This window comes from Cyclopterus lumpus, chromosome 19 (genome assembly GCF_009769545.1).
Source record: "Cyclopterus lumpus isolate fCycLum1 chromosome 19, fCycLum1.pri, whole genome shotgun sequence".
Classification (NCBI taxonomy): Eukaryota; Metazoa; Chordata; class Actinopteri; order Perciformes; family Cyclopteridae; genus Cyclopterus; species Cyclopterus lumpus.
In genome coordinates, this window is record NC_046984.1 from 13,428,654 (window position 1) to 13,454,504 (window position 25,851).

Sequence of the window (25,851 nt, forward strand, 5' to 3'; positions counted from 1 at the left end):
TCCTTTTCATCTTTTCGATTGAGTTGCTCACGTGTGCCACTATTCCCACTGCTTCATAAACCGTGAATGAGGATGGTTTGCCTCAGCCAGTTACACGATTGCATAAAGTATTGTCCTGCTTTTGATTATGAAAGAGGTCTTGACTGACTCCTGTCCAGCAGCACAGCCTCTTACAATATCAAACAAACAGACAGTTTGTTTCAAGGTAAGACAAATGCTCAGAAAGTACCCCTGCAGTTCAATCTAAAATGGAGTTTTGGCCCAACTTCAGTATAAAAGTGGGGAAAATGGGGCCGCTGCTGGTACACAAGGACGCTTGACTGCTACTTCAGAAAACCCGTAACTCAGCGAGGTCTATTTTTCCTTGGCGAATCAGCGGCATCCCTCACCTTATTGTCAGTTGGCAGTATGAGGGAGTGTCAGACGCCAAGTGCCCTGCAGTTATGTGGTCTCATCTTGTGTGACCGTCTCATCCAGAGGTCCTTATTGCATATGCATGGGCAATAAAAGAGTGTCCAGGTCACCGTGATAAATATTAATGATGTGGCCCCAGCTTATTTTTCAAGGGCGTCCAAGAAACGAGTCCACCTTTTTTTTTTTTTTTTTTATTTAAATTTTTTTTTTTTTTTTTTACTGCTGATGCAGTTCTGGAGATCAAGCAGATCTTTATAAACGTGTTTTCATGGCAGTGACATAGTTGAATCTTGCTTTTTGAAATTGCAGAGGCCGTGGATGACATTTGTGTGCAGTTGCGCACCGCACACACAGAATCTCCTTCTTCATACGCTGATGTTGTCCCAGGGATCTTTCCCCTCAGGCCTGAAGTTTCCTGCATGTGACTGAACGCTATGGGAGAACGCCCGATATTAAATGCAATATTTTTGTTTCCCCCCCCCGACAGTCTCAGAAGCAGAATATTGATCTGACCAGGCAAGCAAAGTTTGCCTCCACGCCAGCGTTTGCCCTCTTCGTGACGCTGAAGAATGTGGTGTGTAAGATCGGTGAGGAGGCCGAGGTCCTCATGTCTCTCTACGACCCAGTGGACTCCAAGTTCATCAGGTAAACCCATGCGCGCTTATTCCCGTACCCTCTTTCAAGCTGTCTAAGAATTGGGTTTTTAGGGCACGTGTGCAATATTTCAGTTTGACATCTCACCTCTATTGTCACACTGACGATTGAAATCCGAGTTTCTGTATGTGTGTTGCCGGGGCAACGTTTGAAAGATGATGCACTTGTGCCTTGAAGCACGTTCTGAACTATACACCCATGTTCTGTAGTCGACTGTCGGGATTCTATTCATAGCAATCGTGAGCGTTGGTATTTTTATATTTGAGTGATGATGGGTTTAGAGGTTCCCTTCAAGACTGAAACTAATGTCCTGTATGGACCAGATTAGGTCTAGATTGTTTTTGATGCGCTCACTCGGTACAAACCAGGGCTGTGTCGAAAGTTTGTATCTCAGCTTCGTATATATGATTTCATTTTAGGATCACCTCATCCTAAAATAATTTGTTATTCATGGTGCTGTCTTAACAATTTCTTGAAGTTATTGAAAATGTTTGGATCACACAAGTCTGAAACAATCCGACCCGGCCTCCACTGGATTGCAATCCTAAAATAGCATCCTACATATAATATTGATATTAGTTGAACCTAATCTTTAACTGCGCTGGGTAAAAACTGAATGAATAGCACACAAGCGCACACACACACACACACACACACACACACACACACACACACACACACACACACACACACACACACACACACACACACACACCACACGTGACCGGCCGTCTGCTTCACAGGGATTTTCTATTGTTTATAGGATTTGTGTCAGCAAATTATCACAAGTAGAGCAGCTCAATCTTCTGCAGCTTTGAAGGAGATTGTAACTGATGCTGTAATTCTCTGCGTCATAGAAGTTTCAATGCTGAACAGATTGTAATGATTGTAATTCATGCTTCTTGTTTCTGTGATCTCTCCCTCACAGTGAAAACTACCTGGTGAAATGGTCAAGTTCAGGTCTGGTGAAAGACATAGACCAGCTTCATAACCTGCGGGCCGTCTTCACGGTATGTGTGTGTGTGTGTGTGTGTGTGTGTGTGCTCGCCTGTGTGTAGTCCAATGTGTATTCAGCCATGTTATGAGGCATGTGGGAGCCTGTTTGCAGAGCCTGTATATGTTAAGCTCTCTCAGAAAGAGCTTGGCTTGCTGTATGTATTTACGAAGGCAGTCACCTCTATCTAATGAAAGGCCAAGGGCAGGAGGGGTCAGCGTGCACCCACTGGGAGCACTTTGCACATGTTTTAATATATTGCCCACAGGGCATGAATCTGGGGACACAATCCCAGATGTTTCTGAAGCAATTTTGTGGTGAAAAGTTTCCTCTTTTATACAAACTCATCTTCACCCAAGAAGGTGTTTTTGATCGATGAGTTTTCGTTGCTGTGGCCTGGAAAAAAGGGGCAAATATATACGACCTGATTGTAATGGTTTTTGATCTGTCTTACCGTAAAAAAAGTAAATGCTATTGACTCTGATGGCAACGGCATCAGCAGTATTTTAACAACTTTTTTTTGTACTTCTTTTCCCCTCCCCAGGACTTGGGCAGTGAGGATCTGAAGAGAGAGAAGATCAGCTTTGTGTGTCAGATTGTCAGAGTGGGGCGCATGGAGCTGAGAGACAACAACACCAAGAAGCTGACGTCGGGTCTGAGGAGACCCTTTGGAGTTGCAGGTAAAGTGGTCGACACAGAAGCCACAGTGATGCCCTGTTAGTCCAAAAATAAGCAGCAAAGTATGAGTTGTGTTGCTGTTGTCGGAGGTTACCGTATAACACACTGATCGCCTCTGAACTTCGTAGCTGTGGGCTCTGCAAAAAAAGAAATCCCCTTTGTGCATGAGATCGGATAAGAGAGATACGAGGATACTTCAAAGTGTTGTAAGTCTTTTCCCAGATGAGTAAATGTATTTGGGCAAAAGTTCATAGGTATCAAGCTAACGTGGAAAGAAGAATTCAGGTTTGATGCATCTCCCGTTGGCAAGCTGCCAGGTGTAAACTAATTAGATTGGCGTTTTGCCCGCAGTTCTACAGCAGAGAAACTGATACCCGTCTTCCAGTGTCTTTTTTCCCCACTGCCACTTAAAGAGAAGGTAACTGACAGCCTGAATTATGACGACTTATCTTAAGACATCATCATCGTTGCCGCAGTACACGCACGTTAGAAAGCCCGATTTAAAAAAAAAAATTAAAATAAAAAAAATGTATATGGCTGACATGTGGCCTGTTGGGTAATAATAGAGTAACGGTGCTGTCAAATCAGCTCCAGTCACTGAGTATTTGCTCCGTCTCTCAGCCAATTCGAGAATGGGTTTCCTGTTTTGGTGTCCGGCTCCACTGGTTGAAATTCAACCCCTGAATTTGCACGCTCTGCAAATATCCAAAGTGTTTATCCACCTTTATGTTTAGAAACACTGGATTAATTTTTTCAGAGGTGTTGCATCACCCCACTAAAATGGGAATAGCTGGTCCACTCTGAATGTCTGCTCACCTTAAATGAACCTGGGCCAAAGTTGTTGCTCCCGCTTTGGGGTTAAACTTTGTTTGGTCCTCGAGCATTTGTAGCATTTCCTTCACAGACAAATAAACTGCACACTGCTGCAGTCACCGCGGTAACGTAACCAACCCTTTATTTAATTCATGGCTTTACTCCTGCACTCATACATCATACTGCGGTGGATTGCGATGGCTGGAAAATAAATTATGAAAGAGTTTGGTCATGAGGAGGAGCTCATGTGCCTAGAATTATTACGGTTGTTTTTGTTGCAACGGGGTGTGAGGTACTCATCTCTCGGCTTTCATGTCCAATTAAACATCTGGCCTCTGCGAGCTCTGCAAACCATCTTGCCGGCTCTGCGGGAGTTCTTCTGAAGAATTAATTGGGCATAACTCTCCCGGACGGGTGAACTAGGTACTCGGTTGGCGGTAAATTATGGATTTAATATATATTTAAATCCATATATTTAAATTTAAATGCCATCCCTACTTAACACCAGACTAAAAATAAGCATTTGGCTGCCCTCTCTGGTTGAATGTTTCACTTCCTGGTTCAGCCAATCACAGCCAGCAGTGGTCGGGTGTGGTCACAAGTGTAACCACGCCCTCACAGGGTCCTGGGGTACACGTGTACTGCAGCGAGGTGAGAAGTTTAAAAACACTGGAGGTCAACAAAACAAGATTTTTATGGGCATGTTAAGTTACTCTTTAAACTGTTATTCACATTTACACAATAAATGTCTCTCGTAGCCCCTGCATCTGCCTTAATTAGTGCTCATGAAGAAGAGCCGACATTGCCCCCCCCCCCCCCCCCCCCGATGCCCCCTCGCCATGTAGTCATCTGAAGTGCTTTCACAGCCACGCTATGCTCTGCAGGTCTGAAGAATGTTTTAACCCCCTCTCCTTGTCTTTCCACAGTAATGGATGTCACTGACATCATAATGGGCAAAACGGACGACGAAGACAAACAGCACTTTATCCCATTTCAGCCGTAAGTGGATTGTTCAGCAGCAAAACATGAATCACCGTCACACTTCGTGGAGCGTAGAGTTCCTTTTAAGCTTGGGATAATGTTGCATAAAATGGCAAAGCGGATGTAGTTCTGCGTCTACACTTATTTACACTGTTTTGAGTATGTACAGTATGTCAAGAGGCGCAGCAGTTGTAGTTCATTTCGTTTTTTAAGTCCTTAATTCTTGACACCTGATTAGCAAAGGTTTTAAGACGGTGCACGCTCCCCTATTCCCCGGTGACTCAATTAAGGCAATCTCATTAACTGCTGCCATTCTTGTAGGACTGCGTACAGAGCCAGAGTAACCTTTTCCTTAACGTGATTTCCTGCATAATTGGAAAGGCTTCAGATACACGCCGTTTAGCTGGCAGATCACCCCACTTAACAGTTTTTATCTGCGAGCATAAATCATGGAAATTAGAGCCTTCTAGCGTGAGAAGGAACAGGTCCTACAAGGCCAACTGTGAATACATGTCACCAAACTTTGACTGAAGTTTTTGAAAGGGCACCTCCAGCGCCCCATTACTGTGTGTGTTTCCAAGGCCAGCAGAGGCAGGACTCGTCGGAGCCACCTCGGGGTGGTATGACTTACTGATGTAATTTGGATAGACTCCTGGCATCCAAACAGAAATAGAAATGGCTTTTGGTATTAGATCGAAATCGTGCTGGAATAGTTTGCTGCTCTCGTTTAGCTATTCTTTGGCATGTTGTCTGGAATCAAACCAACTTGGGTTTGGATCATGTATTCGTAGCAGAAGTTCTCTTTGTGCTGAAATGATCAATTAGTTGATTGACAGAAATCGATTGACTAACAATTGACTAATCCTTTCAGCCATTTGATGCAAACATTCTCTGATTGAAGCTTCTTAAATGTGAGGATTAATCTCCTTCATCTTGCTTTATAAATCGTTTGTGTTAATTAGATAAAACCAGCAATCTGAAGCCTTCATCTTAAGCTCTGGGAAAATCTAATGCTCATCTTTCCCTATTTTCTGATTTAATCCATTAATCTTAAGTAAAAAGACTCAAGACAACTAGTTGATAAGAATCACAACACCAGATTCCTCTGTCCCCCGTGGCTTAAATACCTCATCAATGTCCCACTGTCTCCAACTCTTCAGATCCAAATGCACTCAAACAATTGATCCAAACGTGAGGGAGAACCTGCCTTGTTCCTGTTGTCTTGCAATGTTTCGTCCCGTGAACACCTCTCCTCAAACAAAACACAACGTTATATTTTACATTTTCTCTCTCGTATGACGTGAGCGTACGGCGTTGGGTATTAAGTTTCATTTTTCAGGTCACCTTCCCACTGCTCCAGTGGCCCTATAAATGCTGACGAGGCATCATTTCCTAAACGATGATTTCTCTGTGTGTTTCTTCCATTACCCGTCCTGCCTCCCTGCTAACTGCTAACAAGCGGCTTTGTGTCTGTCACGGCATTCGCGTCACTCTTCGGTGTGTGTGTGTCTCTCTGTCTCCCCCGTCTCTTTCATCCCACTCCCGCTCCTCACAACCATCACTCTGTGGCTCTTTTACCCTCCTCCTCCTCCTCCTCCTCCTCCTCCTCCTCCTCCTCCTCCTCCTCCTCCTCCTCCTCCTCCTCCTCCTCCTCCTCCTCTGTGGTGTTTGCCTGTCGTGTGCATACTGCAGGCTAGCGTTGGATGACGCCATTCGCCACAAGCAGCTGAACGTCTCCCGTTTTTCACCCAGGGTGGCGGGGGAGAACGACTTCCTCCAGACGGTCATCAACAAAGTTATCACCGCCAAGGAAGTCAACCACAAGGGCCAAGGTACAGTGCGAGGTTCAGGCACGAGAGCCGGGGGCCAAGGAGGGAACTGTTCCCACTATCAGACTTGTATTAATAAAATGTGTGTCCTACTCGCGTCGCAACATTTCTCAATGGTCCAGTATTGAGGGAGGGCGCCGCAGACGGTAGCGGCCAGCTTCTCCACGTCGCTGTACGTTCACCAAAGTGCTTATTTCTACCGCTGACCGGCTTAGATTGTTATTATGAGTGTCTGACAACATTATGGGAAGAACCCGACAGAGAAATGAGATTTAGTTTTTAACTTTTTGTTTGTTGTTTTATCCAAATAAGTTTGCTCGGGAGAAATCTTGCATCCACACTCAAAACATAAGAAACTCTGACAACACCGACACACTCCTGGTTTTTAATTCTATAAATCTGTGTTTTGGCATATTTTGCCTTTTTTTACAGGAAACTGAGGAGTGTAACATTTTTATTTTATTATTAGAAAGCACTTTTGTGGTTGTAGAGTGCGCTCTTCCCTCCATTGTTTCTCCGGTTACTTTCGGCATTGATTTTTCACGGCATGGCACCTATTGGGAAGTGCTATTATCTATGGAGAAAAAAAGTTCTTTATTCATCTTTCATCCCTACTAAATATTGAAATAAACCCTTACAACGAGGGATTCTAATTATGGTTAGAAGTTAATCTCATATTTAATCTTAACAACAGCTTTCATCATCTTTTATACTTCACTTTTAGATGTGTTCGTACAAAGTACCACTAACCCCAATCTACTGAAACCGTTCATCTTGCTAATAAGAACATATTTCTTCGTTGAGAGCTCACACTATAAATCATTGCTCCTCCTATAAATAGTTGCCCCCATCACCATGACTACAGGATGTAAGTAATCCAGCTGTTAATTAAGCTGGTGAGTCTTCTGCAAAGACTGGATCTTATCAGGGAGTTGACATCTGTGTTTAGAAGAACAACATTAGCCTTCTAAGGGATTTGTGCTGGGAGGGTTGGGGGGGGGGGGACAACGACGACAACATGACGACAACATGACAGCCTCCATGGTATTGTCATGCCCTATGAAGATGTACTTGGATAAATGTCAGATCTGCTCCGGCCCACTCTGCGAGGAGCAGCTGTTTCGGTCACGCTTTCACATCAAAAGGCTTCCAGCTCGGCTCGTGAGGGGATGTGTCACTCATAACAATATGGGTCCTGTAACGTGAAAGTGAATGAAGCCTCAGGGTTCACGCACACCACTCACTTTAGTGGCTTACTAAGGGGCACACACTCCAGGACGACTTCTTTTAATTGGAACCACCCCCCTCCCCCCTTTTTTTGTGGTCATATTCAGTCTTGTTGAGAGGTATGTGCCTACGCTGCTTTGTTTATCCTGAGAGGATATTTAGAGGGAGTGTGGTTTCAGAGCTGGAGCTGGCACGCCGTGCAGTGTCTGCAGAAAAGAAGCTTTCCTCCCCAACCGGGAGAAAGCGGGGCTGTCACTGGTGTTAAATTCTTAGGAAATATGACCCGTGAAAGCCCCCTGAAGGCCCTTTTTGTTTCAGAATTATTCAGAGCCACAGAGGTTTCCTCTAAAGCTTCGCACAATCGGGTCTTTCCAAGACCAATTATATAAGTCTGGGAATAACTGCACAATTTAAATATTCTGCAATAAATGTAGTTTATTCTCATATTAAAATATAAAGTGCCTAAGGTCGGAAGTCTGAAGGCATTGCGGACGTTATTAGGAATTTGTTTGCTTTGGAAAACATTGACCTTTTTTAAAAAGATTTTGGTGACCGTTTTTGCAATTTCTTGTAACAATAACGCGTTAAGTCGAGACTGATCAGAAAGCAGCGAGTCCTCCTCAAAGGTGCTCATATATACAGGTGGCATTGCAGATGTCAAAGCAACCATCAAGGCTCAACACATGAAATAAATATTATTATTTTTACCACATTAACATAACTCCTTGATGTCACCAGATACAGAGTCTGTAGTTGTGGTCACGCTTTCCTCAGCACATCCCTGAGAGTAGCTTTTATTTAGTGTCTTGCCTTGGAGCTGTTAGAAGCAGAAGAATAAATCTCCCCTCAGTGTTTCCCCGGGGCAGGTCGCTCTCACACTAGTCTGCTCCTGACGTTATCTCGGTTCCTCATCTCGTTACCTTGGATTCATCACCAGGCCTGTGGGTGACTCTGAAGCTGCTTCCTGGAGACATCCACCAGATACGGAAGGACTTCCCTCACCTGGTGGACCGATCCACAGCTGTGGCTCGCAAGATGGGCTTTCCTGAGATCATCATGCCAGGTGCTTTTACCATTGCTGCCTGTCTCTGAGTGTTTTTTTTATTTCTATTACTTTATTTGATTTGAATCATTCATTCAGAAAGTGAATTAGAATTAAGAGCTACTATTTTACAAAATGTGAGCTGAGGAGAACAGGACATATCATACTTCATTAAGGTTTTATGGAGACATTAGTTATTTAATGGACTGAAGTCACCCAAGATGTATATGGTGCCAGATATGCAATTATGCCACCTGAGATGTAATGAGTTCTGCAGTAATATTATTATTATATAATCAGAAGGGTGAACCATGAGCTCTGTGAGGATGTCCTCCCATCTGACCGGCGTGTTTCTGTTTCCTGAAGGTGACGTGCGAAACGACATCTACGTGACTCTGGCGCTCGGGGATTTCGACAAGGGGAGCAAGACCAAGCCCAAAAATGTTGAGGTGATCATGTCCGTTTACGACGAGGACGGCAAGAAACTGGAGGTACGGCGGAGGAATGTTAACTCCCTTATTTGGTATTTCACATGGGTTCAGCTCACACTCAGCATTCTGGACACAAGCTATGTATAGCTATATATATGTATGTAGGTAGGTAGGCTTTCTTTAATCTCACACAGCTCAGCACGCTGCGTAACTGACCAGCGCTCCCATAAAGCAGTGTGACTGGCACACTGGACGCCTTTTTGCCACCCGGCAAAAATGACAGAATGCGATATTGGTGCTTTGTTGTTGTTTGACTGCCATTGAATTTGGCGAACCGCTGCAATCGACTTATTTCATTGTCACAGTCGGTTACAGACCCATTCCACGTGGACAGCAGATACAGGCAGCATAGTTTTAAAGTTTACGGTGGTGAGAAAAATACGGAAAAAAAAATAATGACCTTTTGCTAATGAAGGTTGGAAGACAGTCTGCAATTTAATTATAAAAATACCTTGTCAGCATTGCTGGGAAAGTCTGGCCTCCCAGGTTTGCAGGTGTTGCACGTGTCTGTGAATGTACTGTTTATGATTTAGAGACTTTTGAATGAACTCTGTCTTGATTTTGAGGCCACAGTTCTTGTAATCAAATTTGCATTGAGTCAAAGTTACTACGGGGAACTTTAAACTAGTTATGAAACCATCTCAATTCCCAACTGATGCCTCCTATATGACCAACGTAAGCAAACAAGACCATCAGGAGGAGTTTTGCCTAGTTCTATATCGTTATTCTAAAGGCCTTTCATCGGGAGGGGTTCCCTGCTCAGACAAAACCCCTTCAGCTCAAACTCCCATCGCGGCCTGACCCACTGCCGCCTTAGACCTGTAGTCTGAGATCCGGTGGGAGGAGGAGCGCCCCCACCGATCCCCAGACTGTCAGACCCTGCTACAGTAAAAGAGAGATTTTCTCAAGGGAATCTGGCATCTTAGACGCACTACTGCTTTTGTCCACAGGGACGGACAGAATTGACATAATGTTCCTCTAGTATCTTTAAGGTATATCTGGTATTTTCTTGAAGGTCTCCGGGTGTTATTGCTGTTCTGGCACGCCGTATGCTTGTGTACGTGGAGCGAGACTAAGTGACGAGGACTGATGATGATGAAGTGAATTGAGATGAGACATTGGTGGTCCTGAGGAGGCCTCCCGTGAATAGCCAATCAGAGCAGCGGGCTATTACCCTTAGCTGCCTCAATTATACACATCCGTCTTTAAATTGAGAGTCTGCATCAGTGATTTGGCTCAGCGGGCATGGGAAGTGTAAGGAAGAGTGGTGATTATACTGTAAATATAGTTCCCAAGGAGCAAATAGCAGTGATGATCCTGGCTTCTGTCAGACGGGACAGGAATTACATGACAATACAGACATTGCGTGGTCACATTGGGATTATTTTATCATTTGTAATGCATTGCATGGATAAATCTTTTAAAAAAATGGTGTTTCTTAATATTCAAGTGCACTTTTGTTACATGCATATATGTAGTTCTATACAGTTTTATTTGCATCATCTACAAGAAGCTGTACTGTCTTTATTACAGTAGACATGTTGCGTATGTTTCACCTACAGTACAGAAAACGGGTATGACTTGCTCTTTCTGTCTGGTGCTCCTATGATACCCACGTTTTGGTACTGATATCAAAATGATGAGTCACCTAAACTCCAGAATAACAACATTTGTAAAGAGGACCATCTAAGCGTACTGCAGTAGCTACGATAGCCCCGATACTCGGGGGTTAAACACAGTTCGGGTTCTCTTCAGTCGGTGTCAATGGAACATTTAGCTGCGTATTTAAAGACTGTCTGAGCCTTCGAGATGTAAAGCTTTGAGTTGGTGACAGCCGTCAACACTGATCAAGGGACATTGATCACATCCACGGGTATCATGGCCATGTGTCCCTGCAGCTCTCTTCAGCATCTTGTCTTTCAGCTCCTCACAGAGGCTCAGTCTATTTTGGTTCTCCAGGGATCAGTGCTAGTTGGTCGAGGTCTTCCTCTTTTACTTAGACATGCAGGAAATTCTGTCTCTGAAACTTTCAGTCTGATTTTTGATAATATATAACTTTCTCTTTTAATTAACCTTCCGTCGGTTTTTGCTTTCATCAAGCCGTTTTATATAATGTAAAAGAATAACGCCTCCGTGAACAAGGCACTTGAAAACTTGAAATTGTTCACATTGATGCAAGGTTTTATTTTAGGATAAACCTTTTTGTGATCTTTTAGTCCCTTATCTCATATCATCTGTGGTCTCTTTCTTGCCTCTGAGTTTAGTCGTCCTTCCTCTGTCTCAAAAAGGATGCTGGACCCCCTCCCAACTCCACACACACACACAACCTGCGGCTAGACCTCGACCACTTTTTTCCCCTCTTTATCTCTCCAAAATCTGAAGCAGTCATGAACCCTGGTCATGAACCCTGCTCGGCAGGGCTGGGGGAGACGGGGGCCTGTTATTCCTCATAGTTGCTGGTTGTCAGAAGCCGTTAGTGTTGGAGTATTTTAGCAGCACCGTGGCCAGGGAGTCAGCTGGAGTAGTGGGAGGAAGGAGGTAGGCTGGCTGAGCGCTGTCACTGCAGCCATCGTGCCAAAATCCCCCAGGGGGGTGCGTAGTATTTTACTTACACACCCTGACCCTTTGTAGAAACTCAGGGGGACCCACTAGGAAGACCAATTTACACGGCTGGTTCCATCAGCACCAGCTGGTGTGCTTCTCTGCGCCTGGCTTCTCACTGCATGGGAGCCACAGCTCCTCCTTTTAAATAATGTATTTCTAATTAATTTTTTATTTCCACAATGCTGTTATAAAATTGGCAGCCAACTGGCAGGTGTGCATGCATTAACTGCATCCAGACCTTTTTAAAGGCCACTACTAGATAAGCTTTGTGCCCCAGGGATAACATTTGATGAAATATGTGCGAGTCAATTTTCCACATGCTGCAGTGTGCTCATGGTTTGACAGTTCTAATAACTCAACCATCATAATGTTGCCACTTAGAACACACTTGCTGCCATGCCAGTATAACAATATATTCAGTCGTGTTGTTTGATAACTTGATTTTTGTCTTTTCTTTCTCGATATCCAGAATGTGATCTTCCCTGGAGCTGGAGATGAGGGGATCAATGAGTACAAGTCAGTCATCTACTACCAAGTGAAGCAGTCCCGCTGGTTTGAAACGATAAAGGTGCGTCTCTCTCCTGACCTCGGCAGTGGGGAATATTCATCCGGACAATAGCTCATTTACTACAAATCACACAGACCCAGAAGCGTCCTGAAAAACAATGTTTAACCGTCCTGAAATCGACCCTAATCAAAATGTTGTTCCGTTACCTTTGTCGTTATCATCTATAGTTGTTAGTGGCATAATAAAAAAACAACATTAACATGTCGAGGAAACAAATAATGACATTTGCTTTGCCAGTGCTGGAGAAAAAAGCCACGCTGAAAGATCCGGGATTGACGGGATGGGTTTAAAAATAATCCAAATCATATCTTCAGGGAAATGCTTATTGTTGTAGATTTGGTTTATGTAAAGCACTTTGGTAACAAAAGGTTCATGTAGCCGTTATTGATTACAAAGTACAATTTCCCCCGCAGTGCATTTCAATACAGAACAGACACTCTGGGTCCTGCTGTGCGTTTAGCTCCATTAGCGGTTAGCTCCCTTTTGTCCCAGAGGCGTCACGAGGAAGAGCTCAGTTTGTCCCCGTCTACACACGGGACAACGTTAGTCTCGCTCTGTTGCAAACTATTCTACGTGTCATTGGTTTCAAATAATTTTAGAGACTATGACGATCTAGAATTTCAGGCCCTTTTTTTGCTCCCGGCGTGTCCTGAAAGAAAATGTGCTTTTGCGAGTTTATGGGTGTAGATGTCTCACAGGGTCCCATTCTGTCCTTCACCTCAGGTTGCTATCCCGATCGAGGACGTGAACCGGAGCCACTTGCGGTTCACCTTTCGCCACCGCTCATCGCAGGACTGTGAGTACAAATGTCGGCGCTGTCGGCTTTGCCGATGAACAGCTGCACAATTGGCTGCTAATCTATCCGCAGCAACAACAAAAAATGGAAGATATCCAATCGGAGCAGATGTGCTGCACAGTGATAAATACTTTGAAGCTCACCCTTTGTCACATTCATCAGAGGTATTAGCTTGCTCCTTGCACACAGCAGCATCATGAAGTGGCTTGTCAGAGACTACAGCTGGGATGTGAAAAATGCCCGAGGAGACCCAGTTGTTTATTGGGACCAGTGTTGGGCTGAATGCAGCCAGTGTTGCATCTCCTTCTGTTTTTAACACCCTTTCTAATTTTGGTGGAGTAGAGGGCACGGAGGCCTGCTATTGGCAGCCCTACCGTCCCATCTGCCTTCCACATGGCGAGGCCATTCAGCAGCAGGAGTGGTGCAGACTAAAATCATTTAGTTGGGGTACTGGGAGCCACGACAGGTGTATACTACGACGTACGCGTTAAACGACCAGGTCATAGGGAGGATGTCAGCGCAGGGAAGTATACCTTTCCCTTTTAGTAAAGCAATCTGCAGCTGCTGTCTTCCTCCAGTTCCAAAATCCTCCAGCTCCGTTTGCCTCGCAGGTGGTTTGGAGGAAACGGGCCAGGTCTCCGAGCTCGGTGCTGGCTTCTAATCCACTTGGAGAAGCCTTCTTGTCATGCTTGGCACCTTCCTTCTGCGGGCACTAATGCTGTTACGAGGCATGCCTTTGAAACTCTGTGACTTGCTGTTATCTTGCTGTAATGGTTGATTTAGAAACTGGCTCACCTCAAGTGACTCTGGGACTGGAGGGGCACGCCGATGCAGCCAAACTTTAACTCGTCACTGACAATTGACAATAGAGGGATATGTCGGAAACGCATATCGGCTGAATTATATTAGGTGGCGTATGCCTTTTTTTATTTCCCTGTCAGTGAGTGTGTTAACACTTGTATCCCATCACAGAGACAGACACCTGATCATTCATATCCCTGTACACATTAATCTAACTTCCAAGTTTCTGATTGGTTGCATCTGTGCAGGCCTCAAGCCACTTGGTATTTCCTGCAGAGTTTCTGGTTCCCTGTAAATATGTTGCATATTCCACTCATATACAGCATATACTGCTGGATTTTAGCTTCTCCATTTTGATCATAAGTAGTGTCAGACTAATAACGCAATGTATCCTCTCCATCACCATGTTTCAGACTTTCATATCGAAACTTGACTTTGAACGTCTGAAAGAAAGAAAAAAAAAAGGCACATCTCTGTCCTGAAAGTGACCCACAGAAACAATGCAGAGTTTCTTCTCTCTGTAGGAAGTCACTAATAAATCGTTCTCGACTGGGTGGCTTGCATACAGTGTTTTCTCTCCACTGGTTCCTCTCAAGCCAGCCCAGCAATTATTCACGGGCGAGGCTGCAGGCAGCAAACCAATGAGGTGATTTAAGCAGATCGAATGCGTGAGATACTTTCGATGAATCACGTCTCCCTGCATGTAAATTTGAGCTTGTTGATCCATGATGATATATGTCGGCCTCTCCAGACGCTTGGCTACAGGACAAAGTCATAACTCCCGTGTCTTGTTTATGCAGCGCTTCCCCCTCAACAGACCCAAAGTGTGTGTGTGTGTGTGTGTGTGTGTGTGTGTGGGAATGAGCATCCTTCACCCTGGAGGGATTACACAAACTGTTCACCGCTGCTTCCCTGAGATCAAGTGCAAGTGTTTTATTCATATGCTAACAGGAAGTGGACACGTGGGAGATCTTAATCCAAACCTTGTGGCTTTAATATTATTAATAAGATATTCAGAGAGTTTTCCTTTCCTTCCTTTTAATATGAGAGTTAATTTTTTTTTTTTTTAAATCACATATGTTTAGGATCAAATCAATCGTTATTATGATAGCTCAGATGCTGCATTTATCGGCTTGTAATTTCATAATTTCTCCCACAATTCATTCACCCCCATGTTTATTTGCTCTTAACCCAGTCAAAATAGATACGTTTGGGATTATGAGTTTCTATTCGTCTGCTGGCTTGTTCACGATTTGAGGAACGTTTTTTTTTTCTCTTTCTTTCTTCTTCCTCCCACAGCCAAAGACAAATCGGAGAAGATATTCGCTCTGTCTTTTGTGAAGTTGATGAGGTACGACGGGACAACCCTGAGGGACGGCGAGCACGATCTCATCGTGTACAAGGTAAATGAGAAGCTGTCCGCCTCTGGTGCTCTGCCGAGCCGGCCCTCGTGACCACAGTCCAAGTTGAAGAATTGTCCCCATCTCATTGGTAGTTATAGCTTCTCTGCCTTCTATGGGTAATTGCATGGTACGCATTCACCCCCGCAATGAAATTAAAATGACGTTCCAATTAAAATCCCTTGTATAATGACACCTTTACTGTGCCCATTTATCTTAATTGAAAAGGTAATGTAGGAAGAAATTCTCCCAATTAGATTTTTCTTTATGTTTTGCATTTACCAGTCAAAGTTGCCGTTTTGTCGAATAACGCTCACGTGCAACAGCTAGCAGTAAAACATAATTGAAAGCGTATGAAAAAAACAAAAAACATTTAAAAACAATCCACGGTAATGGAACATAACACTCCGTTACGACATAAAGAGCAGATACGGATCTCACTTGTCTTCTCCTGGAAAACCAGGCAGAAGCAAAGAAGTTGGAGGACTCTTCGCTGTACTTGTGCCTCCCCGCCACCAAGCTGGAGCTGGAGGAGAAGGGCTACTCCACCACGGGGAAAAACTCCCAGAACCTGGGCAACTGTTCCATCAGCAAGGACTCCTTCCAGATCTCCACCCTGGTCTGCTCCACCAAGCTCACACAGAACGGTAACGGCTTTTATGCTTATTGCATTCGTGACGTTTTCTCTCTCTATTGTCCCTCATTTCTTTCTCCACAAAGTGCCTTTCTAAAGACGCACTCCTAATCTGTGCGGGTGTAAAAAGAATCACAAACGCTAACTTGTCCCAACACCACCTGTAAACGTTTTGCTTGTTTGCAGCCCGGAGAAATTGGTGTTCCAGAAGTTATCATTTTCATATATTTCTCCTCCTGACCTACTTTCTCCTCCTCAACTCCCTTCTACCAGTCGGTGTCAGTTAGTCCACCGATGCTCTGCTCACAGAGTAAGATAATTTCCCAGGGTGCTGCGAAGGTCTAAATTTAATAAGATAAAGAAATCCCCACCTCTGCTCTGTGGCTAATGGATTAGGGGTTTTGCCCCCCCCCCCATCCTTTACATATGTTTATATATCCCAGCAGACATTACTGTGAACCCTCTTGGACATGTTGGTATTTCCAGGCTGTGTTAACATTGCGGTCGTCTCACTGTGCATTGTGGGAAAAGCTGGTCCGCTGCGTGTAAGCGGTCAAATGCTCCTCGCTCTGATTTCACAGTCACTCCAAACAGAACCGTCCTGAATGTCTGCGTGGCTTTTCCTTTGTTCTCTTTTTGGTATGCAGGACTGAGTCACCATTTTAATTAGAGCCTAAACGAAAGCTTCCCCATTCCTCGCGGTGTTGTTTGGACACACACACACACACACACACACACACACACACACACACACACACACACACACACACACACACACACACACACACACACACACACACACACACACACACACACACACATAAAGAGAGAGAGATTCACACCGCAGGCTAGCTTTGACTGAAATTGAAATTAATTATTTTGCTTGCCCAAAAGCAACATCCTGTTTGAATACGGAGTTCGTTGAGTCCTTATGTTTTTATTCATGCTAACACAAAGATCATTTTTAAATAGTCAGACAAGGGCAACGTGAAAGGTTACGCTCGGAGTGAACTGTTTACCTGACGTGTTGTGTGGCCGAGGTCTTTTTGTGTAATCCTTATGTATCCTTGTAGAAAAGAAGCAACACCTGTTAATTTTATTCACGTGCGGAATATGATATAATCATTTTGAATATTTAAAACGGGGTGGTATTGCAAAGTCAGGCTGGAGAAGATCATCAACTTGCGGTGTGTTAAGTCCACCAAAGTCCTCTCTTAAAGTTTGTAGTTTTAATAAAGGATAATTGCGACGTGAACGAGGAACATGGAAACGTCGCTCTGATGTTCAGCCCGATTTTTCCAACCCACTTCATCTGAAGGCAAGCACACCCCCAATCCCTCACTGCACGGAAACAAACTATGCATGCACATTACGGCAACTACAACGGGTGGCAGTTAATCCAGTAGTTTAATCTGCTCGCCGCGATGGATGTTTACAACCGTGTTCTAGAGCAGTTGGGCCCACCTGGAGCTTTATTCAGGAGCTCTGTGATTGTGTGTGCGTCAGCTTGTGTTTCTTGCTCCCTTCTACTTGTAGCAATGCGTTAGCAGCTTTTCCATAGATCCAAGCAACTGTAATACATCCTCTTGTACTATTTAAATATCTACGCGGTTGTTGATCTCGATGCGCCACAGATATTCTGGATTTCCACCCGACCTGTCTTTGTATTAATCTTCTTCAGTAAAAGATCGTGTCTCTACCCGCCACATACTGACACGGAGTCCTCATGTGACCTCGTGGACAAGTTGTTGCTGTCCAATAGAGACTTAAATGGGAGAACAAGTAGATTTTTCGTTGTTGCATTCCTAGATGTGGCCCAGATAACACGCACAACAAATGCTTATTTAAGCCACAGAACCCAGAGCAGGCCTCGTTAGATCTGTTGTTGCTGCGTACATTATATATCGTGTGGAAGGAGGAGACCTTGTGTGTAGTTACAGTTCCCTATGAGGGTTATTAAGTTTGGTCTGCGGCATACGTCGTCATTTAAATACCGTTGTGTGTGTGTGTGTGTGTGTGTGTGTGTGTGTGTGTGTGTGTGTGTGTGTGTGTGTGTGTGTGTGTGTGTGTGTGTGTGTGTGTGTGTGTGTGTGTGTGTGTGTGTGTGTGTGTGTGTGTGTGTGTGTGTGTGTGTGTGTGCGTGTGTGTGTGTGCCCTTTTCCGCGCCTCAGTGGGCGGTGATGTCAGCAGCCTCAGTTTCAGAAGCAGAATTCGCCCACTCCGATTACAGTCGATGGTGACAAGTCATGTCAGGAGCTCCAACCTTTGTCTCACCTGCAGACGTCCGGTATTTAACATGAAGCAGAAGAAATGAATCACCATTTCCTCTCCCCATTTTTCCTTTTCCCCTGTGGGAGAGCGGCTGGCAGCAGCGTGTGTCCCGGTGAGAAGATTCAGCTCCTCTGCTGATATTTACCTGGCACTTTGTGGCGCTAATTTGCAAGGCACCCGTAGGTGCTTGGGGATCAAGACGCCTCGTCGGCACTGCACACTGAGTTTGATTAAACAGAGGTGTGTGTGTGTGTGTGTGTGTGACATTTCTCCCACGGGGTGTCATCCCACACCAAAGCTCGAGGAAAAGGTTTTCTTTTAATAAATCAATGCAGAGCCAATCTCTCTCTCTCTGCCTGCTTTATTAAAGCCAAGAGCTTCTTTTAGAACTCCCACCTTCACTCAGATGTTCCTCCTGTTCTGATTCATCATCTTCAAAATTAGACGTGGTCGTAGCGCATATCGACGATCAAAGGGATGATTTTTTTTTTTATATAACTTTAACAGATTTCGGAATATAACATCCTTAATTACGCACCAGTTTGAGCCCGTTGACCAACACATTGCGCTACGCTGGTGAAAGTAGTTGATGCTACTATGGCTTTTTTAAAATGCTGTTTAGAGGAGAATAGAATAGAGGAGACATTGCTATTAATTCTTTTATATTTAGATATTTTTAATAAAACGCTTGTTTACGTAACTTTGACTGTATTGCTTGCAACAAGCTTGAAGCCTGGACCTAGTTGGAAGTTGATGACTCGTTAATAGACACTTCTAAACTAACAAATCCTTATTCTAATATCATAATTCAATTTTGGGGCGTTGACCGGACAATAATAAATGGACTGACGTTATAGAGGCCTGTCCATTGCAGTGCCCAAAGCACCCAGTTTTTAGTTCGACAGCCCCGTCTTCCTCCTGACGAACTGCCTCACTTTGAATGCCCCTTTGCAACAGACTGCTTGCTTCATACACAGGACACCTCATCCCTGATCCCCACACCTGAGATGAAACACTTTTTTTAATTAAACTAGATTTATGCATGCGGTCTCCCGGCGCTGGGAGCTCTTGTGAAGTGGCTGCTGGCTCGTCCCTGGGTGTTTGCCGTGTGCTCCACTAAACGGATGCTGGAGGAGAAGCGGGGATCTAATGGCAGCAGAGATGGGAGTGGGCGGAGCCTGCTGAAAAGACAAATTAGCATCCCGTTCCTACCTTAGCCGGATGGAGAAAAATATCGAATTAAAAGATTTAAGTTTTAAGAGGGAGACGTAATTTATGCTGCGTAAAGCTGCTCTTACATCACTGTTTAAACAACCGTGCACTTTTAAACTCAAGTACAAGGCTGTAACCAAACACAAGGCTATAACTTCTAATCTAAAAGCTATTAAGACTTAGTGGTTCCCTTTTGTGTGTTTTTAAAAATGAGTCTTGTCTTGTCCTATTCTCCCTGAATTGTTCCACCACTCTCCTCCTGCCATCTTTTTAGTAGCTTTTTATATTCGGCTGGCTACAAAGACATCCATTCTCAAGCAAGATATTGTTTGTTGCACCATGCGAACCACATCTCCCACACACTGTCCCATGTGCTACAGATGGCGTGGCCCAGCGATGATTTATTCTCATTTCATTACATGTGTCTCTCTCAGCGCCTCAACCTGTAGTTTTCAAACGTATACCTCCTTGGGGAGGGGGATCCCTGGTTATTTTAGATGGGGCCTCGTGACTGTACGCTGATAGGTTGTCAGGTTCGCAGATGACGGGCGTACATCACTTTCTCGACCATGTTTCATTGGCTCTCCCGTAGCCGATCAGGCATGGCGGGCAGACGGAGGGAGAAGCTGCTGTTCAACGCAGCCTCGGCTAATAAAACATAATGAATCTGCTACATGGCGTTTCTCTTTTTTTTTTTCTTCCCACATGTGCACTGGAGCAATTGTTCATAATCAATTATGAATCCAGTGTCTTTTAACTTTAAAAAAAGATCTGACTGGGTTTCACGGGCTGGCGCTTATGACCCTTAACAAATGGACATTTTGAGGTTCCCGATTTTTGATAATCTGCCAAAGGTGGACTGAACGAGCGCTACCTTGAGTGATTAATCGCATCATGACTCATCCTCTTGTGACTAAATTAATTTCCCATGATTAAAGTAAGAGATCTAATAGAATGACTTGCGCCACGTTTAGGAAATTCACTAACTGACTTGAAACAAATGGCCCCACAACGCTCATTAAACTCAAATGTTCAACCTTAATTGTCATTTCTCGCTGCCTCTCAAGCCCTCTTCACGCCGCGTTACCATTGATGAACATCACGCCGCGCTTTGTGCTAATGGCTTGTTTGTTTGTTGTTTCAGTGGACTTGCTCGGCCTGCTGAAGTGGCGCTCCAACACCAGCCTGCTGCAGCAGAACCTCCGTCAGCTGATGAAGGTGGAAGGTGGCGAGGTCGTCAAGGTCAGAGGGCGAAAGGCATTCCTGTCGTTTATTTTTGTTTGTTTTTGTTTTAACGAGTCGCAAACACTCCCACGGTCTTAACTCGCCATCTTCTTTTTTTTTTTTTTTTAAACTGTTGTATCCTTGAAAATGTGCCTCCTCCTCCCAGATTGATAAAATAAATACAAAATATATATACCTGTCGACATAAACAAGGCAGTCCCGATCCTACGTGTTCCTGAAGGTTACAGCTTCTTGGCAGCCGTTTCACAAAGGACTTCGCTTCCTGTCGGAGGGAGCAGGTTGCTAAGGAAGGAACCGCACACCGTGTAGTGAAGGGCAGGAGATCACCTGCTGTCAGAAGTATACGCCGGCCCTTTAAGTGCTGGGCAGGTGCATAAATCAGTCTCTAGATAACGTTTTGCTCGGGCTGGTAGGGGGGTTGGGGGGATCCGGCAGACTGCGGCGTATCTGAGGAAGTCCTTCACCCAGACAGTTTTGATCAGACCAGATAGAGGTGTCAACCACAGCTGGACCAGTTCATTAAACCACAGGGGTGTGACTATTATTACCGCCGCATCAGCACTCAATTTCTCCGAAGTTCCCCCGAAGCTGCAATTACGTAACACACTATCAGCGAGACAATTTATCATCCGGGTACCCACATTGCAATGGGCAGAAACTGTTTATTCGATACGATGCGTAAAGATTAGATCACAGATGCTCGCTCGAGGTTAAGAGGGTGACCAGTTGTGTTTTTAATCATAATACGTATATATGTATATACATATACATCTATTTTTTTAATCACCCTGATGGCCTTCGTGAGATTATCCATAATCTATTCCATATCCAGATGACACAGCCTTCACTTTGTATTGTGAATGCTCCGTTTCTGACACTCTTACATCTGTTTTCACATTGCCTCAACTGTGTGTGTGTGTGTGTGTGTGTGTGTGTGTGTGTGTGTGTGTGTGTGTGTGTGTGTGTGTGTGTGTGTGTGTGTGTGTGTGTGTGTGTGTGTGTGTGTGTGTGTGTGTGTGTGTGTGTGTGTGTGTGTGTGTGTGTGTGTGTGTGTGTGTGTGTGTGTGTGTGTGTGTGTGTGTGTGTGTGTGTGTGTGTGTGTGTGTGTGTGTGTGTGTGTGTGTGTGTGTGTGTGTGTGTGTGTGTGTGTGTGTGTCGACATCTTAACAGATGTAAAGGGCAGCTCATCAGAGCAGGAGTTGGGCTTGATTAATTCAAGGATTTTTTAATTTTTTATCATTGTTTAACAAAACAATGTATTGCACTGAACATCTGTTTTATTACACCTTTTATGTGATTTGGCATATGTCTTGCCATGTACAGCGCATCAGCATTTGATAAGGACGCCCTATAAGGATGTATTTAGCGTAACATCCCGCAGAGGGCCGTGGTTTGACTGTTATGTGCTTCCGTGTCTCTTCCTCTGTGATTCGGGTTCTAATGTTTAGGTAATTCACCGGGCCTCAGGTCATTTATCACTTTGAATGTACTCCCTGGAAGGGGGAAGCGATTTTCATTTTGACTCCGTTTGAGCTGCGACTTCTGCGACTTTTTGTTGCGTCTGCCATAACACGCTTTTGTTCGTCTGTCATTCTAGTTCCTGCAAGACACTCTGGATGCACTCTTCAACATCATGATGGAGAACTCTGACAGTGACACTTTTGATACTCTGGTGTTCGATGCCTTGGTAAGCGAAGCAGCAGGCAGACATCATAGCAGGAGAGGTCTGTGACAGTGGAAATAAACACTGCGAAATATAATATGTTGTCAAATCTTTCGTATGCTAAACGCCTCTCTTGACAGCCGCCTTTGCTCTGTGTGTTGGCCCTTTTTTTGATTTCCCAACACACTTGTTTGTATGCAACTGTCTGTTTCCCGTTCTCAGCTGTAGCTCTAAACCACGAGGAATTCAAATCCTTTTGTTTTTGTTTCGGGAGAGAACGGGAAGTACGATCCCAACAATTTGTCTTTTCGACATGCTGTGTGTTTGAGCATGATTCACCTGTGCCAATGAGTCATTTTTGACTACATGTGCAAAAAAAATTAATAAAAAAGGGACAGGTTGTGCGAAAAGAGTATGCAGAGTGCACCTACATGCAGTGCAGTCCACAAGTGTATATACATTCACATACTATTTTTGTTCTGGCTCTTTACCTCCGTACACTGGATTTTAAATAAAACAATGAATCAGGGATTTGTTTGTTAAATTAAGTAATAAGATATATTACAGTTTCAGTTCCTACAGTTTTTAAGTTCACTTTCTCAAACACCAAAGTCAGTACTTTAACCTCAGCCATTGTCTCGTTTTACATCCCATGTGCGAGATTACAGAGCTGAGACGATAGAAAAATGTGTATATTGTAGCTCACAAATTGTTTGAGAAAAGGAGGTAGAGAGTGTGTTTTGGTTATCTGCAGGCTCCTGAAATGGGAGAAAGTATGGGCAGTTTGCTCTCCGTAATGAGCGATGCGGCTTACATTCTAATGGATACGTCTCTGTTCCCTGACAGGTGTTCATAATCGGGCTCATAGCCGACAGAAAGTTCCAACACTTCAACCCCGTCCTGGAGACGTACATCCGGAAGCATTTCAGTGCCACGCTGGCCTACACGTGAGCTGCTCACCCTCCACAGACGCTCACAGTCAGACGCTCTAGCCCATGCTGCGAATAGCAGATTTAACGCTCTGTATTCTGCTGTTTGAAGGAAGTTGACCAAAGTCCTGAAGAACTACGTGGAAAGCGCTGAAAAGCTGACGGAGCAGCTCCTGAAGGCCATGAAGGCTCTGGAGTACATCTTCAAGTTTATCGTCCGCTCCAGAGTCCTCTTCAACCAGTACGTCCCGACGCTGTGTGTGTGTGTGTGTGTGTGTGTGTGTGTGTGTGTGTGTGTGTGTGTGTGTGTGTGTGTGTGTGTGTGTGTGTGTGTGTGTGTGTGTGTGTGTGTGTGTGTGTGTGTGTGTGTGTGTGTGTGTGTGTGTGTGTGTGTGTGTGTGTGTGTGTGTGTGTGTGTGTGTGTGTGTGTGTGTGTGTGTGTGTGTGTGTGTGTGTGTGTGTGTGTGTGTGTGTGTGTGTGTGTGTGTGTGTGTGTGTGTGTGTGTGTGTGTGTGTGTGTGTGTGTGTACACATGCATGCATGCAGACATATTGTCATTGGCTACACCTTATGTTTTGGTTGTCTTTATAATAATCAACTTTATTTATACAAAAAGACGCATTTAAAATGCAAACAGACAATTAAAGGCAGGGAGAGTAAAACTAAGTTAAATATCATAAGAAATGTAAACACAGAAAAGTATTTTTAAACAACAACAATAATCTGTGATTTAAAAGAAGAGACCAGGTTCGCAGCCCTTATCTCCTTAGATTTTTTTTTTTTTGCTGATGCCAAAGAGCACGAATATATTAATGTTATTGCCAAGTGATGAACATGTGGATAATTTCCAGATGTTTTGGCTTATTGTTAATAGTTTTAATTTCTATAATACTGGAGTTGTTTCAGTGTTATTTCATAATGCAACATCTGCATTGTGTGCAGCATTGATTGTGCTCTTGAAGTTGCAACAGGTAAAAGTGAACGGTTGTAACGGCTGCTGGTTGCGTTTTATTATCGTCCGTGGAGACGTTAAATGGATGATGATGTTGCCGAGAGCCACTGAACGAGGCGGAGGGGCTGATGGAGGATCCTGCTCTAATTGAGTGTGCAGAGTTTTGATTGGTTCGTCTGACTGATGTCTGGAGGACGCCTCGTCCTTTGCCTCGCGCATCAGACTCCGGCAACGGCGCTCTCTTGTCCGAGTCTGTCCATGTTCACAGCGTGTGACAACCAGCGGCGAGGACCCCCTGTCCGCGTGCTGCCGCCGAAGCGCCTCCTTTGGTGGGTTGCCAGTATCGGCTCTGTCGGGTCACTTGTTATCGAGTTAGAAGCTCTTCCTCAGTCCAAAGCTGTGTTTGTTGAGGCCTGTCGTGCAACTCTTGACGGTGCTCGAGGCGACATCGGCCCCGTTGAACATTTCTATGAAATGGCAGAGGAGATACTCTAATCGCACACTTCCCCCTTACCCCCACCCACCCCGCGACTTGTGAGTGGTGTGGCTGTCAGGAGCTCAACTCTGCTCCTCGGTGCGGCAGGTGAGAGGCAGCTTTAAGTAATTGTTGTTGTGGGAGCCCAAGACGGATGCCTCTAATCCTATGATTTCTGTAAGCCCTCAACAGTGACTATCATGGGCCTTGTAATACCTGCAGCCCCACGAGGGCTTGTGGTTACACAAAACCCACCTTGCTGGAAGCAAGCCATGCAAGCCATCCACCGCCTCCAAATCTGGAGCGGTGGAGCAATCCAAAAACTTCACACCTCTTTGACCTGCCTCCCTGTGTGGTTGATGCAGTAACTTTACCTTTTGCAATGAGCACCACGTGGCTCATTTGCAGCTAATACCCAGTTTGGGGAGATGTATGGGCTCTGCAAGTGGGATAAATGCATTTGCATTTTTGGTGGCGGATTGTGGTGCTGCTTTGTTTCCCCATGCACTATTTTCCAGCAATTGTTTCGGTGATGGTTGTTTTTTCTGGTGGCAGCAGTCTCTGTGCAGCGTTTGCTCCACATAACCAAACGAGTTGAGAAAGTAAACGCCACGTCACATATCCGTTCCTCGAATAGTATTCGAGGACAGTCATCAGCAGAGGTCATTAAGTTTTCCGATTTCTGTTTCCGCATGACGGCAGGCTGGTGCTTCAGTGTCTCGTCATGTTGTTTTTAAATGCTAACCTGGTTTCCGCTGCGTTTACACAGGGATGAAACAAACAAACAGCCTTGTGATCATCTGCCAGTGTAATGCTCTACTTCATCTCCTCCTAGGCTCTACGAGAACAAAGGAGAGGCCGACTTCATGGAGTCCTTGAGGAACCTTTTCACATCCTTCAATGACATGATGAACAGTAATTCAGAGAACACCGGCATGGTGAAGGTAGGCCCACTTTCACAACTCTTTGCCAAGAAGTAGCTGCTGCTGCTGCGTGAATAGTCAATTACTGCTGCGGAGTGAATAATAATAATGATAATAATAAATCTGCTGTGATTTGCCTCGGATGGCATGCTCTGTAATTGGAGATGCATCCGTCTCGTTAGATATAAACTAATGCGGCAGCTTATGAAACATTGATGTGAGGCTTCTGCTCATTGACGATTCTGTATTATCTTC

At 44.6% G+C, this 25,851-nt stretch overlaps 1 protein-coding gene across 1 annotated transcript in view; it reads left to right on the forward strand.

Annotated features, from left to right (window-relative positions):
* dock1 (dedicator of cytokinesis 1) overlaps window positions 1-25,851 on the forward strand; it is a 146,911-nt gene that overhangs the window by 22,998 nt on the left and 98,062 nt on the right. The window contains exons 8-23 of the mRNA XM_034558323.1: window positions 902-1,059; window positions 1,997-2,078; window positions 2,607-2,742; window positions 4,480-4,552; window positions 6,287-6,366; window positions 8,528-8,653; window positions 8,999-9,123; window positions 12,197-12,295; window positions 13,019-13,091; window positions 15,192-15,295; window positions 15,756-15,939; window positions 20,554-20,651; window positions 22,252-22,341; window positions 23,164-23,264; window positions 23,359-23,487; window positions 25,509-25,617. Coding sequence (XP_034414214.1) covers window positions 902-1,059; window positions 1,997-2,078; window positions 2,607-2,742; window positions 4,480-4,552; window positions 6,287-6,366; window positions 8,528-8,653; window positions 8,999-9,123; window positions 12,197-12,295; window positions 13,019-13,091; window positions 15,192-15,295; window positions 15,756-15,939; window positions 20,554-20,651; window positions 22,252-22,341; window positions 23,164-23,264; window positions 23,359-23,487; window positions 25,509-25,617 — 1,767 coding nt within the window. The remainder of the gene's footprint in view (window positions 1-901; window positions 1,060-1,996; window positions 2,079-2,606; window positions 2,743-4,479; window positions 4,553-6,286; window positions 6,367-8,527; window positions 8,654-8,998; window positions 9,124-12,196; window positions 12,296-13,018; window positions 13,092-15,191; window positions 15,296-15,755; window positions 15,940-20,553; window positions 20,652-22,251; window positions 22,342-23,163; window positions 23,265-23,358; window positions 23,488-25,508; window positions 25,618-25,851) is intronic.